Raw genomic sequence first — 15,866 nt, 5'->3', positions numbered from 1 at the left:
CTTCAAAATTTAGCAGTGCTCTTACTTAGTTTGGATCTTCTACAGATTAATTTACTTTAAAATAACTTTACAGTATTAACCTCCAAATTATATTTTTTTGCCCAAGGGATGAGACTGAAAGTGCAGAATCTCCCATCTCCTTATATGGTGAGTAAAGTCACCAAACATGCCTCAGAGGGAAGGAAATTTTTTTAGTTACTTTTAGCTGGAAAATATGAGAATGGATTTATTGCTAGCTGCCAAGTAGTTCTCCCTCACCCTGGTAAAAAAATGCAGTAGAAGGATTTTTTAGTTTTATTATTTTTTACTGTCTGTCTGATTTGGAAGTATAGTGCCAGAGATTCATGTGAAACTTACACATTTTTCTGCTTGTCGATTTGCTCACATTAGTTTTGAAGATATGGAATTTGTGGGAAAACCGCACACTTACTGAAGCGATAGGCTTTTGGGGTCAGGGGAAGACAGTTTAATGTAGCAGGCTTCCTACCACTTGGTTCCACTCCTGGTTCTTTCTCTTCCTGCTGTGTGCTTTGAACAGCTCATTTCATTTCTCGGAGCCTCAGTTTCCCTGTCTGTAACATGGGGGTGACAGCATGATTAAATGTGAGAATTAAATGTCAGTGCATGTAAAATGGACAATGCCTGGCACATAGTGAGTCTTTAGATTTTTAAGACATTAAACATTTTGCTACACTCAGATTTCACATTCTAGCTCCTGAACACTAGAGGTGAGTTATGGTGATTGGAAAGAAGGAAAACATGAGCCAGTGTTCTGATAAGGGCTGAGGTTCAGTGACCAAGTTCTGCTTAGCACATGCTGGGGCACTGCAAAAAACAACTGATAAGAACCAAAATGGTGCCTGTTTACCCTTGGCTGTTATCCCAGGGAACCTTCTGATGTGCCTCAGGTGTGCATTCTGAAGGGTGTTAACCCAGAAGTGCCCTGAAGCTGAGGTGAACCCGAGGTCCCTCGCAGGGCTTGCTCTGGATGTGTGCATCTTTCAGGACTCCTTCCATCCAGGAGGGAGGGGCTGCTGCTGATGTCTTTTGAGCCACAAATTTATTTCTTCGTCTGGCAAATGGAAATGATATCCTCCTTTTAGAGTTAGTGTGAGAAGAACTTGAGTCCTATGAGACTAAGATTCGAGAAATTTAAGTATTTTAAATGGGGCAGCAGAGGAGAGGAACTTAATTACAAATAACAATAGCATATGTTGTTGTCTCGTGAGCCTCACATGAGGGCTGCAGGCGAGTCCCAGGACAACCTGGAACCAGGAATCACGCAGGTGGCAGCCGCCACGCTTCTGCTCCACTCCTCCCTCCGAGACCGGCTTTGGTTCTCTAGCCCCTGTCAGAGTCATGCCACTGCACCCCCCGGAGGCTCCGAGCCTCCCTCCTTCCGCCCTCACACTGGACCAGGCCTGGGGAGCGGGGACGAGGGAGTGGACGAAGCTTGAGGAGCTCATCCCTGCTGCCCGGCAGGCCAGCTGCGGACACATCCAGACTCAGACCACACCTTAAGGGACCCGAAAACTGTGGGGACATTTATTCTGATAAGTTTCACGGAACTGTGATGTGAACTCTTTCATTATTTTGACAGTCTTGTCCTACCCCTGTGGTCCTTGTCTGTACCGGGCCTTAGGGTGAGCTCTCTCAGCAGCTGCCCTTCCTCCATGTGTCCTTTGTCTGTGGTGGGTCTTGTGGTACTGAGACTCTCCTGCCACACCCCCAAGGGACCTCGCTTTGGGACCTCACCTGTGCTTCCTTCCCCCAGTGGCCTCTGTCCTTTAAGGTGGAGGGGGGACGGGGCTTTCTTTGTGCCTTTCTGTGGTGCTCCCCTTCCTGACCACTCTCCTGCAGAAGTGCAGGAGGCTTCCGGCGTGCATGCCCAGTGTCTGTGGGTCTCTGGCTCACCCATACTTGGCCCTTGGTCTTTCTTTAGGGTCTAGCTGGACTCATCTCACTGCCCAGTAGGGGCCTTGTCCTCTTCCATGCTCAGCTCTCCCATGCCATCAAGAGTGGTACTTGCTTCACTGTTTCATACTCCAGGGGAAAGCTGGACATCTGGGACTTTAAAACATAAGGAAAGCATTCTTGAACTTTAACTCCAACCCAAATCACTAAATCAAAAACACTGGGGAGAAAACCCCACTGGAGAGGAATAGAGCCGTCAGTTTGTATTCTTAACAGATTCCTGGGTGCCTGGCCTGCGTTGACCTCCCAGGGGCCACTCGTGCTCGGAACCAGCAGTGGGACTGCCCCGTCAGACAGTGCATCCCCTAGCAGTAGGGAAGGGCCTCTGCTGTTCATGAAGCGCGTGGGTGTGCCTCGCTGTTCAAGTGAACCTGGTGTGCCTTTCCAGCTGCCGCTCATGTTCTCCTTCTCACGGAAGAGCCACCAGCGCCCAGAGACAACTTCTGTGCCTGGAAACACATTTCCACTCACTGCTCAGTCTCTGAAACAGAGCTCTTAGTCATCCAGAAGCACTGGTTGCGTTTTCCCTCAGGAATCTTGGAGCCCTGTAGAGGCCAGCAGGGGCAGCTTCTGGCCTGCTTTTGTGAGGCACTTCCCAGAGCGCTGCCTTGGTCAGGCTGCTCCCAGATCTTCTGTGTCCTGTCTGACTTCCAAGGGGAGCTTTTGAGCTCTGTGCATACATGCTCTCACTCTCTCATCCTTGACCTCGCCCACCACACACTGGGCCTCACACATTTGTCCTCTCACTCATCTTCACACTCATCCTCACCCACAGGCTTGCCCAGTCTCCCCCACTGATCTTCAGTGCCGGATTCCCCTGCTCCCAGCTCCTGTGCCCAGGGACAAGCCATGTACTGCTCAGTGCCTTGAGTATGGGGACCTTTCCTTTGCCCAGGGCCTGCCTTCTTGCATTCAGACTCTTCTCAGAACCCAGCTCAGTCCTGCCCTCCCTCGGATCCTGCCCCTGCCTCCTTGAAGGTTTGTTTCTGTGAACTTCAGCAGCACTCAGGTGCATCTCAGTCATTTCATGTGAGAGGAAGAAGCATGAATAAACTTCATCCAAGCCAAGCTGGCGATGCTTAGGAGCAGGTGTGGCCAGGGTGGTCCCCTATGGAGCAACTGGAGGACAGGGAGGCCTTACACATCAGGGCCTGGGAGCAGGGCTGCCTTAGAGCAGAGACCGTCCTTTAAAACCGTGGGTCCCGTGGGGAGACCCTGCTGTCCTACTGTCACGCAGCTGTGGAGTTCAAAGGGTTACAAGTGAAATCACTTCCTCTGGGTCTCAGTTTTCTTATCTGTAAAACTCAAAGATTTGATTGTTCTCAGTTCTGTGACAAATCCTAAATTTGAATCTACTTTTTAAGCCAGTTTTATACATATAACTTTAAAATGTATATCTGTTTTGCTTCCTTCTTTGACTTATTCCAATAAACCTTTAAGCTCTTGTGTAATGCTTTCATGCTCTTTGAAAAACATTATAATTTTTCCGTAGTTTTATGCCCTCTGCCCTTGCTTCTGTGGCAGAAAGACATCTTTCTGAATTCTCCATCGTCTTCATAGAGTTGGTTTTTGGTTCCCACAAGTACAGCTAGTCTACTAATGCCCATTTGTGGAGTTTCTACTTTCCAGCTAGGAGCAGTTTTTAATATTTAAAATACTAGAAAATGTTTATTTTAGTGCCATATCATACCTTTAAAATCTTCATGCAATAGCAGGCTTACTCATAGGCAGATGAACATCGTTTCCATCAGTTAAAACAGAAACATACTTTTTAAAAAAACATTTATTTTATTTTTTTTTAGAAGTAATTGGACATAATACCTTTATTTTATCCATTCATTTTTATGTGGTGCAGAGCCTCGCACGTGCTAGTCGAACGCTCTACTGCTCAGCCCCAGCCCCAGCCCAAGAAGCATACTTTTTTAAACAAAACAATTAGAGGCCCGCCAGAACACACTTCATAGTGGGTTTTCTTTTGTTCTGTTCTGTGTTTGGTTTAAGAGGCAGGGTCTCACTATGTTGCTCAGCTGGCCCTGAGCTCCTGGGCCCAAGCTATCGTCCTGCCTCAGCCTCAGCACCACCGTGCTGGCTACAAGGATTTCTCTATAGCACAATTGTATAGGACATAGTAAGTTTCCAGTATCAGCCTGGGGCATGTCCTGTATTCTCCACCGATCTGCAGCAGGGTACAGCTGGAGGAAAAGCTGATGAGTCACTATAACTAGAGTTAATTCTTGGGTTCTGGGTTATAATTTTGATCAAACAAGCAAGATGTCAAAACTGGTTGTGGGCATGTGTTTGGGATTGCTGCGTGCAGTAAGAGCATGAAGCATGTGAATCTTGGGGAACAGGACTGGGAGCAGATTCCTTTGTTGTTGTTTATTCACTTCATACATGTTTTTGTCTTTGACAATATGTGACAAGTTACATTTGTCCTTTTTTTGCATTTTTATCCAGAATGCAATTTATGTGGCGGTTCAGCCTTCTGAGTTTAGGCCAGTCTCTGTTTCACCTGAGTATTTTAGCAGGTCCAAAACACCAACTAAAATTAGCTTCACACTGACTTTAGTTCTAAAGCCAGCCCTTGTCTCACTCAAGTATTTAACAGGTCCAAAAATACCATGTAGCCACTTGGAAACATAATAAAGTCTCATTACAACACAGCTCTCAAGTATTCTGCATTATATTCTTCTCCTTAAAAGATGACTACTTAACAGTGCTATTAATAGGATTGTTAATTCTGTTTCCCAAAACGTGAGTGTCATACTGCTCTAAGCAGGTTAGGACTGCAGTCTCCAAGGTGGCAGCGCAGTGACGCGTGGTCGCAGCACTTGGAGGGGAAGTGTCTGTAAGAGGCGCTCTTCACTGCATGCCACTGTGGACTTCTCTCCCTGGTGCTGTCTCACCCATGGTGGTGTCACTGGCTCTCCTGCAGAAGCTTACCATCTCCCCTCAGCAGGGCAGCCCTGTCCTGGGGCTCTCTGGCTCCCCATCTCAGCTCTGCAGATGCTGCAGCCGTGACGCAGGCATCTTCTGTGAGAGCACCACATAAAGTGCTCGCATTTGAACTTGAGTCAAATGCAAAGATTCCACACTGCACCTCTGAGCATTCTGTGGTCAAGAGAAAAGGCCTTCAAAACTAACAATAAAACCCTGTCACAGCGTTCTCATCAATCTGCAGCTGCCTCGTGTGCAAGTGCTTTTCGAGGTCATGGGTGGTAACACTGGGGAGCACCCTTTCCTTCCTCAGTTCTGAAACGTCTCATCCTCCTCGTTGAGAGTGTCACGGTGCTTCTCAGTCTGCCCAGACGGTAACTGTCCATCCCTCACCTAGCGTGTGTCTCTGGTTGTGGCATATACCATGCTTACAGCAGTCCTTCTGGTGGTCAGAGGGATGCCCAGCCCTGGAATCAGCCCTTTTCCAAAGCCTGGTTCCTCCTGCTAGAAGCTCTATAGGTTTTAGGCAGGCTGCTGGTGGTGTTACCCCTGGTGGCCATCACCTCTGGGCCTGAACTCCGTCTGTAAGATTAACTACCTGTGATTTTTCTTACTTTCTTCCCAGGTTTCATGTATCACTTCTATGCTGAAAAAAGTTATAGTTTTTAATTGATGCTTTTTTCCCCTTAGTTTTAGTCTATCCAACAGAATCTTGACTCTCAATTCATATTTGTGTGTAACCACTGACTTCCAGGGCAAATTTGAAGAGCTTTGTTTCCCTGGCTGTGAACGCAGCGGAGAGCATACAGCTCACCTAGCATTTTGTCCACGAGTACAACACACAAGTGGTTTTACTGCGTGATTGACTACGTGATTCCATTTGATAGGAAAAATAGTTTTTCCAGTCAGTGGTTTTAACTAGTCCACGTCCACTTAATGGGATCTTAGCTAACTAGAGGAATTCCTTTCTGAGATGGTGGATGACCAATGTCACATAAGTGGGTTGAATGTATTCCACTCGTTGGAAAATGCAAACTAAAGCAGTAATAAAGTACCATCATTTGGGCTGCTTTTTAACATCTTTTTTTAAAATTATATATTCTTGTTTATTATACATGAAACATCTGTTTTTGGTGCAGGTATGTGAAAGACATTTTCACACATTTTTGTTGGCAATATAAATTGGAAGCGGTATTTTTGGAGGTCAGGTTCATTTATGAACATGAACATAAATTTTTAGCTTCAGATCTCACTTTTTTAATGCTAGTCTGCATATGTAGATGAGAAAATGTGTGTAGAAAGACATTCACTAAAGCATTACTTGTAGCAGAAGAGAGATTTCAAGTGTTGGAAGTGCCTGTGTGTAAGAGGATGGGCAAATACATCATTATATAGTTCTTCTAGAGAAGACCACGGCAGTGTCGCAAAGCTAAGGCAGAGGCAGATCTGCACACACAGGGAGGAAACCTGCCCTTGACGCACCCCGGGGTGAGCCCTGGGAAGGTGACAGATGCGGGCTGTGTGCATTTGATTATACTGCTGGAAGCAGTTGGATGCTTAACATTTTTGCCCCCCTTTCTTTAAACAGCTGTTAGAGATTAACTGGACAGGACTGACCAACCTCCTGGACATCCCTGGATTGAAGTAAGTCCTGTGTGCGTCCTGTCGCCGTTGGCTGGTAGGTGAGGCCTTGTCTCTCCGTGTCGCAGAAACAACTGGGGAAGGCTGAAGGCGGGTCGTGGCTGCCGGGCGGGTTGTGGCTGCCGCCGGCTCCTGGAGGGGCAGTGGGAGCACGAGGAGCCCTGCCCTCACAGCCCCCTCAGGCTCAGGAGTGTGCTCCCCGGAGCCGCTGCCCCCTTGGTTTTCTTGTTTGTCCTGAGGCATTGTCCCAGTTGTGGCATTTCAGAAAAGTAACAGCCTTTTAATGTTCTATAAAATTAATTTTTAACTTGAGTTTTACTATTTTTCCATAAATAATAGAGAAAACTTGAAAATGAATCTGCTTCAAAACTAACCCTTTCTGTCCCTTTTTGTGTTCTTTCCAAACTGTGGCTGCCCTTGTCCTTCCTCCTTGAAAGGATTGGGTCCACAATGGAACCTAGGTGTGAAATTTCTCTATCATATCATTAGAAATCCCTTCATAATCTGTAGCAGTTCAGTATCTGAAAAACAAGAAAAAATGCCCCTTAAAAAGCATCTGAGAGGGTTGGGGCTCAGTGGTAGAGCGCTTGCCTAGCAGGTATGAGGCACTGGGTTCGATTCTCAGCACCACATAAAGATAAATAAAGATCCATCAACAACTAAAAAAAAAAGTATCTGAGAGCCAGTGGAGGTGGCGCACACCTGTGATCCCAACTACTCAGGAGGCTGTCGGGAGGATCAGGGCCAACCTGGGAAACTTAGTGAGAGCCTGTCTCAAAAAGGGCTGGAGATGCGGCTCAGCGGCAAAGCTCCCTTGGGTTCAGTTCCCAGTACTGAAAATAAATTTCAGAAGCATCTGAGACCATGAAAGCCGAGTGCCACAGCTGCACACAGTACCCCCACCACCCTGCCCCGTGTAACTCGCAGGTGATGGACAGGCCCTCAGCCTGTCAGTCACCACCAGACAGGAACCTGTGAAAGTACAGCGTGGTCGACGGCTCATCCCGCTGCCAGGGAGCTTAGCCTTCCCCTGGTGTTTCCCCGCTCACAGAGCGTTCTTTGAGGATGTCAGGCAGATGGTGAGCCCTCCTGCTTTTCGGCATTCAGGATCCTGCCTTCCACAGCTGCTGCCAGCCTCTGCTCGGTAGACAGCAGCCTCTGTCAAAAAGTGAACCCTTTGACCAGGCACGGCGGCGCACGCCTGCAATCCCAGCGGTTCTGGAGGCTGAGGCCGGAGGATGGCGAGTTCAAAGCCAGCCTCAGCAAAAGTGAGGTGCTAAGCAACTCAGGAGACCTTGTCTCTAAATAAAATACAAAGTGGGGCTGGGGATGTGGCTCAGTGGTCAAGTGCCCCACTTGAGTTCAATCCCCAGTACAAAAAAAAAAAAAAAAAATGAACCCTTCTCGCTAGTTCCAGAAAAAGTCCCAGGGTTAGCATATGTGTCCACAATTTCTGTGATTCTGGTGATCAGATTTGTTTCCTGTGTACCCCTAAAGGAGGCTAAGAAATGGGTTAGTTGCTTGGGAAAACCCTAGTGAATGGAATATCCTTCAGTGGAAGCAGGGGAATGTTCGCGGGGTAGCTAGGCAGAAACAAGAAGCATCTGTTCAGGCTAGTGTAGGAAAGTTTATTCTGGTCAGGTGTGATGGTACATGCCTGCAGTCCCAGCCCCTCGGGAGGCCAGCCTCGAACCTTAGTGAGACCCCCATTCAAAATGAAAAGGGTGGGAGTGTGGCTCAGTGTAGAGTTCCCTGGGCTCCATCCCCAGTATTGCAAAAAGGACAAAAGAAAGTCTCCTTTTGCTTTGCTTCCTTTCAGTGTTGTGAGGGCAACAACTGTGTGTACATCAGTCTGCCCTGAAGTAAAGTGGACTCGCTGAGTGCTGCCTCTAATTCACATCATCTTACCACCTGAAGGGTGACATCCAAGGGCGTGCAGGGCTCTGGCAAGACTGTAGCCAGTCTCAGATCACATATGCACACAATAAACATACCTATACACATCTAGCTTCATTTTATTTAATATGCTTCTAGCCATTAGTTTATGTATAGATCTTATGTATATATTCTATAAAATATTCCTATATGATCTTCTCTGTATATAGAATTATATTAAGATATACATTAATTGAGCTAGGGCTGTAGCTCAGTGGTAGAGTGCTTGCCTAGCATGTGTGAGGCACTGGGTTTGATCCTCAGCACTACATCTAAATAAATAAAATAAAGGTGTCCATTTACAACTAAAAATATTTGTTAAAAGATATACACTTATTTTAGGCTGGGGTGGGCTCAGTGGTAGAGCACTCGCCTCGCACCTGCAAGGCACTGGGTTCGATCCTCAGCACTACTATCAAGTAAATTAGTGTTTTCTAAAAAGGTGAGTGTTCGACACTGCGTCTGACAGGATGAGCTCTGGGGAGGCGTGTGAACAGGCAGCCAGCCAGGCAGCCAGCGCTGCACTCAGGATGCAGAAAGGAAGCCGGGCACCGTGGAGGGAGTGGTGCCGCAATACTTCCGTGGCCACCCCCACCGCAGCACCCTGCCAGGAGGAAGGTGGAAGGTAGAGGGGCGAGTGGGGGCTGGCAGGCAGCAGCAGTGCTCCAGGACAGGATGGGGAGTGGTGCCTCCCAGACCAGCCGCTGCTGCCTCGGGGGCTGTGAGGAAGCCAGGAGCAGCATCTGCACCAGGGTCCAGGAAGGCGCTGGGAGCTGTGGGAGGAGCAGGGTCTGTGGAGTGCTGGCCAGTGGCCACTGGCTCCTGGACACCAGGGCAGGTGTGGCAGTGCAGCATGAACTGCACAGGTGTTACCGTCCAGGGGTGCTGGGTTGATTGACTCCATTCAGCAAAGAACTGAAGAACAGGACAGAGACAGCAGTCAACAGGTTTACTGCACAGGCCACAGACGGACTTCTCCGGAGAGAAGGGGCTCCAGAGCCAGTAGTCTGGTTGGGGGGTTTGACCTGTCCTTTCTGTGGTCTCTGGAATTTCCTCTTCTGCGTATCTCCTGTCGTCCACATGCTTCTCACTGTTATTGATTGGTGCCCCCCATGTCTACACATCTGTTTTAGTTTTCTGTTTCTTAGGAGCACAAGTACAGACATGTCTATCTGATTGGGTCCCCCGCTTGTGGGAAGTTGACCTCCTCAGAAGACCCTCTGCATGCTCCTTTGTTCTGACCCTGCCCTAACTTCCTCACTCACCATCCTACTCTGGCGGCCTGCACCCTTCTGCTTCTCTCTCCCTCACCAGCACAGCAGCAAGGGGATGCTCCAAAACCCTTTACTCAGGGACTCTTTCAGTGTGAACACAGGCAGTTTCTACGTAAGAACACCGTAGGTTCCAGAGCACCCAGGACCATCCAGTACCTCCTTAGACAGCCTGTGTTCAGCGCCCCTAGCTTGAGCCCTCCAAGTCTGTTCAGAAGAATTGACGACCAAGCTGGCCACAGTGGCCGGCACCTGCAGGGGCCTGAGGCAGGAGGATCTCAAGTTTGGCCAGCCTCAGCATTTCAGTGAGGCTGTCTCAAAATATAAATTAAAATGGGTTATTGGTGTAGCTCTGTGGTACAGCACCCCTAGGTTCAGTCCCACGTGCCACACATATGCATGTGCGCACACACACAGTATGTTTGTTCCTTTATTCTAAACAATTATATTCTTGTTACCGAGTTTGCTATGCAGCGGTATATAGAAGTTCAGAATTGTTAGTTGGTATGAAGAGAGCAACGAAAACCTTATACTTTGGGAGAAATTTAATATGTACACAAACATGGAGCCAGTTAATGTATATGTTAATAGAAATGCTTTAGTTAGGTATTAAATCTTTGACGAAGCCGGCTAGGAGTACATGGAAGGTTATTTAGAAATTATGAAGTGTAGCTAGAATTCTCGCTCCTGGTTACCATGCAGCAGCCCAGCTGACGCCCTGAGTGCTGGCTTTAGATGTTATGTTGGAGAAGCGAGCCTACTCCTGCCCTGTGAGCAGACACCACCTTGTGTTGGTGGTGACATTTGTTAAGTTGATAGCAAGTGTTGATATATCTGATTGTTTTTTCTTTTTACCTCCCAAATAACAGTGGCTTATCTGATACTATCATTTTGGATATGATATCAAACTACTTGGTGCTTCCCAATCGAATCACTGTTCCTCTTGTCAGCGAAGTTCAGATAGCCCAGTTGCGGTTTCCTATACCAAAGGTAAGTGTGCCATAGCCTCCTCTGCGTTTCAGACACGTGGCGGGCGGCCTTTTCAGACAGGTGGGTCTCGACATAGCAACAGCTGTCCAACCACACTCCGAAGAGAGGTGCTGCTGCACGTCAGGCCTGGAGTCTGTCAGAGACTCCAGGGCAGCTCTGGACCTCAGTCCCTTTCCTCCACAGTGCAGAGGGTGTGCAAGTTCTCAGGACTGCCAGGAGCAGCAGACAACCTGGTCACCACCGCAGGCGTCCGTCAGATTTGTTTGTAATCGCTCTCAGCCCCAAGCACAGTGACTGAGAGGATGAGGATTTTGATATGAGACGTGTATCAGCTCTCTCTGGGACACTGGGGAATGGTTAGCTTGGAGTCACCTGGTGATAATGTGGTAAACGAGGGGCTTATGAAGCAGCTCACTTGGACAAAATTGGATGAGCAGATTCTTGAACTCAGTGGCACATTGTTTTGTGGATGTGTGACTTGGCCAGCTGGGCCTCAGTTTCTGCAGCTGTAAGATGGGGTAACTGGGCCCACAGGGCTGCGTCCCAGACATCAGAGTCCCCTTCATGCCTTCACACAGAGGTTGTGAGCCCCTTTGCCTGAGTGTGGAACCCCACTGGTCCTGAGGGTATGGTGTTCCCGAGTGTGCCAGCCCCTTGGGTCAGGTGCCACCTCCTGAGTCTGCCTGGACTGTAGCCTCCAGTTGTAAGGGAGACAACTGCTGTGGTGCAGTAAGGCCCAGCGCTGACATGTGTCAGGCCACTTTCATTGAAACAGGAGGCAGGTGGGTGCTGTTTCAAGGATGTGTGGTTCTCACCTGTCTCCTGAGCTGGAGACAGCTTTCCACACCTTCTCCTTTTTTGGTTAAATTAGATGTTAGCAGCAGTACATAGATCATCAGACCTTCTTGAGCACTCCTGTGTTTAAGAGTCACACAGGCCTTTCATCTGAGGCCCAGAGGAGTAGTTCCGTTGGCGTTTGACGGATGTGATGTGACACTAAGGTGGAGAGGAGTGTCCCCTCTGGAGATGCAGGTGGAAATTGTCATGCTCCTCTGCTGCGTGGGCCTTCTGTGCCCTGAGTGCAGCAAGCCCCGATTCTACCTGGATCTTGCTGCCCTTCACCCCACAGGGCCTAAGAGCCAGATCTTCCAGGCTTCAGCCTCAGGCAAGCATGAGGGAAAAACATCTCACTGTGTGTCCACAGAGCGCTTGTCTTCCTGTGCCAGTCCGGTTGGGTGCCAGAATGCTACCCTGCCAAACTTTACCACCTTTGTTTGCCTTGAGAGAAACATGAGTAAATGTTTTCTTTTCAGTCAAACAACATTTGAGAAAAAATAGTGTATTGAAGTTGATGGGTAACGCCTATTTCAAAGTTCCAGTGTTGTCCTCTATAAAGCAGGTTTTATAACAGCACTTCATACCCTTCTAAAACTGGGTGTTGCCAGGCACAGTGGCGCACGCCTGTAATCCCAGCGCTCAGGAGGCCGAGGCAGAAGGGTCGTGAGTTCAGAGCCAGCCTCAGCAACGTAGTGAGACCCTGTCTCTAAATAAAATATTTTAAAAGGGGTTGGGATATGGTTCAGTGGTTAAGCACCCCTGGGTTCAATCCCCAGTTAAAAAAACAAACTGGGTGTCATGGCTATATCCAGTGCTGATGTTTCCTGTCATGTTCATCCTTGCTTTCTTAAGACCAGACCCGGGCTTGCTGGCAGCTTACACAGGCCTGTGAGCCCCAGGACCTCTACTCAGGGTCTCTTTGCCAGGGAGCTCTCTGCACGTGTCTTTGGCTCAGTCTCTCCTGTGTCTGAGGTGTATCTATTCTCCCTTCTAGACAGCTCCACTCCTGTGCTCTCGCCCACCAACCTCCACCTCAGTACGGGGATCAACCCCAGGGTCTCACACATGCTAGGCTAGTGCTCTACCACTGAGCCACATCCCTGGCCCTTTTTCATTTTGAGAAAGGGTCTGGCTAAGTTGCTGAGGCCTTGAACCTCCCATAGCTGGGATCATAGGTGTGTGCCACAAGCCCAGCAACTGGCACCTTTTCTCAGCCCTTGTTTTCTGACCTGCCACATCTCCGCTGCCTCTGCTGGGATATACTAATGGGAAGAAAGTCTTCGTTTTGCTCCCTCAGCAGTTCTTAGGGCAGGGTCAGGCACACAGCTGCCTCCAGTTCTCCATAAGTGAACCAGAGAATGACGAAAATGGCTGTACTTCTTTTCAGGGTGTCCTAAGGATACATTTCATTGAAGCTCAGGATCTTCAGGGGAAAGATACTTATCTTAAGGGCCTTGTCAAGGGAAAGTCAGATCCCTATGGAATTATCCGAGTGGGCAACCAAATCTTCCAAAGCAAGGTCATCAAAGAGAACCTGAGTCCAAAGTGGAATGAGGTGTATGAGGTAAGGCCTGGTGCCCTCGGTGCTGAGCAAGGGCGTTGGGAGTCTGCTCCAGGTCTGCGGTGCAGATGCATGGCCAGTTGAGACCATGGTTTAACTTCTTTGTATTAATTTCCCTTTCTTTAAAAGCATTGTACCTTCTCTCCCTTCCTCATAGTGTTCTTGCCATGTGAACACATAGGTTTTTAAACCTTAATTGTATAATGATATCATCATGAATAATTGGCAAAAATATTTTTCATAATGCGAATAGTTTGTCTTTTTCTAACTAAGAAACATGCGTTGTTATTAACGCAAACACAAAAAAGACATTATGTTGTATTGCAGACTTTGCATTTAATACATCTGGACATCTTTACATGTCAGTGAAGGAGAGCTACGTGATTTTAATACCACCCGCTGCGTGGCACCCTGGTGTTTTACCTGGGGAGGCCAAGCTGCGCAGGGTGGCAGCACTGTATGGGACAAGCCACGCAGGGCAGGCGCGCCAGCGGCACTGTAGGAGGACAGGCCGCGCAGGGCTGGGAGCGCCAGTGGCACTGTACAAGGATGGCATGGATTTCTGTTTCACCTGCCCAGTTCTCCCCGTGTAAATCCCAGGAATGCTAGATCAGATCATGGATTGTTCTCCAGAGCACAGGGGTTTCACCTCTCCCTCCTCCCGTTCTTGGTGCTTGGTCCCCCTGTGTCCCACTCTGCGAGGTGAGTGGACAGCTGGTGGTTTTCAAGGGCAGCATTGGCACGGAGCCGTTTCAGGGCTTGGGCAGTGGGTCCTGCATCATTGCCCTGTCCCAGACCTTGGACAGTCTTAGGGTGACATCCTGTGATGTTGTTCTAAGAAGGAATATACTTGAGCTTTGAGAAGTCATGCAGTCAACTCTAGGTAGGTATAGTAGGCTGTCACTACATTGGCAAGCATTTCAAATGGCCCAGTCATCAAGCTGAATGTAAAAACTGTTTGTTGCTGGAGAATGGTTAATGGCAATATTTGTCATAACCATCGTACTCAATAGAAGACTATATTAGTAAAAATGCAATAGCTGCTAACCATCAATCTTCCAGGCTTTGGTCTACGAACACCCCGGACAAGAACTGGAAATTGAGCTCTTTGATGAAGACCCAGACAAGGATGACTTCTTGGGAAGGTGAAGAAAGCCTCCTGGCTGTGGGGACAGTGTGGGCACTCCGCTGTCAGTTACCCTCACAGATAGGAGCTTTGAATCTACTTACTTACATGTGTGCATTTTTAAATGCCTCTTAGATACAACTTTTGTTTCACATTTAATTTCTTAAGACACTTCAATTTCTAAAAAGTCACACTGAAGAGAAGACAAGCCACTAGCTCTAGCTGTCTGTCACAGTGACCACCCAGGGGTACTTGAACCGCCAATTAGAATGGAGCAAGCCAGGACACTCAGTAGTCACATGCAGAGCCTGCCCCTGTGCGGAGTGCAACTATTTCAGTTTACTGGGATATAGTAAGTTGCATTGTTCCTACACTGAGAAAATAAATATTGATTCGTGGGGATATAGCTCAGTGGTGGAGTACTTTCCTAGCAGGCTTGAGGCCCTTTCAATCGCCTGTACCACAAGAGAATAATAATGATAATACTGTTTATTTAAAATGATATATATTATGGTAATAATGATTGGTTTTAAATTGAAAATTTACATAGCTTGGGAAAACAAACTTTAAAAAATAGACTTCTGCCTGATCTTTATTATTTAATTTATCATGACAGAAAAAAAGATGCAGGAATAGATAGATGACACTGCAGAGATTTGAGCCTCATCAAGAACAGCCCTGAGTGTCATGCCCTGGCTCCAGAAACCAAAAGCCTGCAGAGGACAACCAGAGCAGTCCAGGCAGGACAGGGAGCAGATCCAACGTGCAGGAGCTCAGCATGGAGGCTGCAGGGTGCAGACCTGCAGGAGCCTGCTGCCATGGACAGGGCACAGAGGTCCACACAGACCCACAGCATAGGGGCAAAGAGGAGGGCCCGCCAGGAGGAAGCACCAGCACCTCGTCCCTTCACAGTTGCTGCTGGCCCTGTGGGGTGGGGCACTCTCTGCTGTAGAGCAGGCTTCCTCTCACACAGGCTGGCCAGAGGCTTCCGTGGGACCCCAAGTCAGGTGGGCCTAGAGCAAGCATGCACAGAAAGCCAGTCCTGATTCAGTACGTGCCAAGTGCTGTGCACAGTGATGTTTGGCAGTACCCAGCAGAGCGTGTAGAACACGAGGACTGGCGTGCACACTGCACCGAGGGGGCCTAGTTCTTGACGGCTCTGACCTCTGCCTCTGATCTCACAGAAGTGCAAGCCCTACTCTTGTCCTTGCTCCTCTTGACACTCGGGCAGAAGCTGGAGGATGCCTGTGGGAAAGGGGCCTGCTTCCCAATCACCTGTGTTGTGTTTTAGAGTACTTTTTCATAGACAGGTGCTTAAGATTACTTCATTTGTAAGAGCTGTGTTTTTGTGTTCTAAACTTTTGTGTTGTTATTCCTATAGTCTTATGATTGATCTTATTGAAGTTGAGAAGGAGCGCCTTTTAGATGAAGTAAGTTTTCTCTGAGTTTGGTATATTAATAAGCATTGCCTGAGCACCTACTGTGTGTCAGAGATAGGGAGAACCATGCTGTTGCCCAACTGTCAGTGCAGGAATCCTGGCTGATCCTGTAAGGACAGCATTTACTCCATAAGTATTAAGAATGCAGGCCCTTA

At 48.2% G+C, this 15,866-nt stretch overlaps 1 protein-coding gene across 1 annotated transcript in view; it reads left to right on the top strand.

Annotated features, from left to right (window-relative positions):
- The window catches only part of Esyt2 (extended synaptotagmin 2), a 53,709-nt gene that overhangs the window by 13,254 nt on the left and 24,589 nt on the right, over positions 1 to 15,866 (top strand). The window contains exons 7-11 of the mRNA XM_048785470.1: positions 6,500 to 6,555; positions 10,628 to 10,748; positions 12,973 to 13,149; positions 14,209 to 14,291; positions 15,654 to 15,702. Of these exons, the coding sequence (XP_048641427.1) occupies positions 6,500 to 6,555; positions 10,628 to 10,748; positions 12,973 to 13,149; positions 14,209 to 14,291; positions 15,654 to 15,702 (486 nt within the window). The remainder of the gene's footprint in view (positions 1 to 6,499; positions 6,556 to 10,627; positions 10,749 to 12,972; positions 13,150 to 14,208; positions 14,292 to 15,653; positions 15,703 to 15,866) is intronic.

Source organism: Marmota marmota, unplaced genomic scaffold (assembly GCF_001458135.2).
Source record: "Marmota marmota marmota unplaced genomic scaffold, marMar, whole genome shotgun sequence".
Lineage (NCBI taxonomy): Eukaryota > Metazoa > Chordata > Mammalia > Rodentia > Sciuridae > Marmota > Marmota marmota.
The sequence above is the reverse complement of the archived record's forward strand: the minus strand, read 5'-3'. Positions and strand labels throughout refer to the sequence as shown.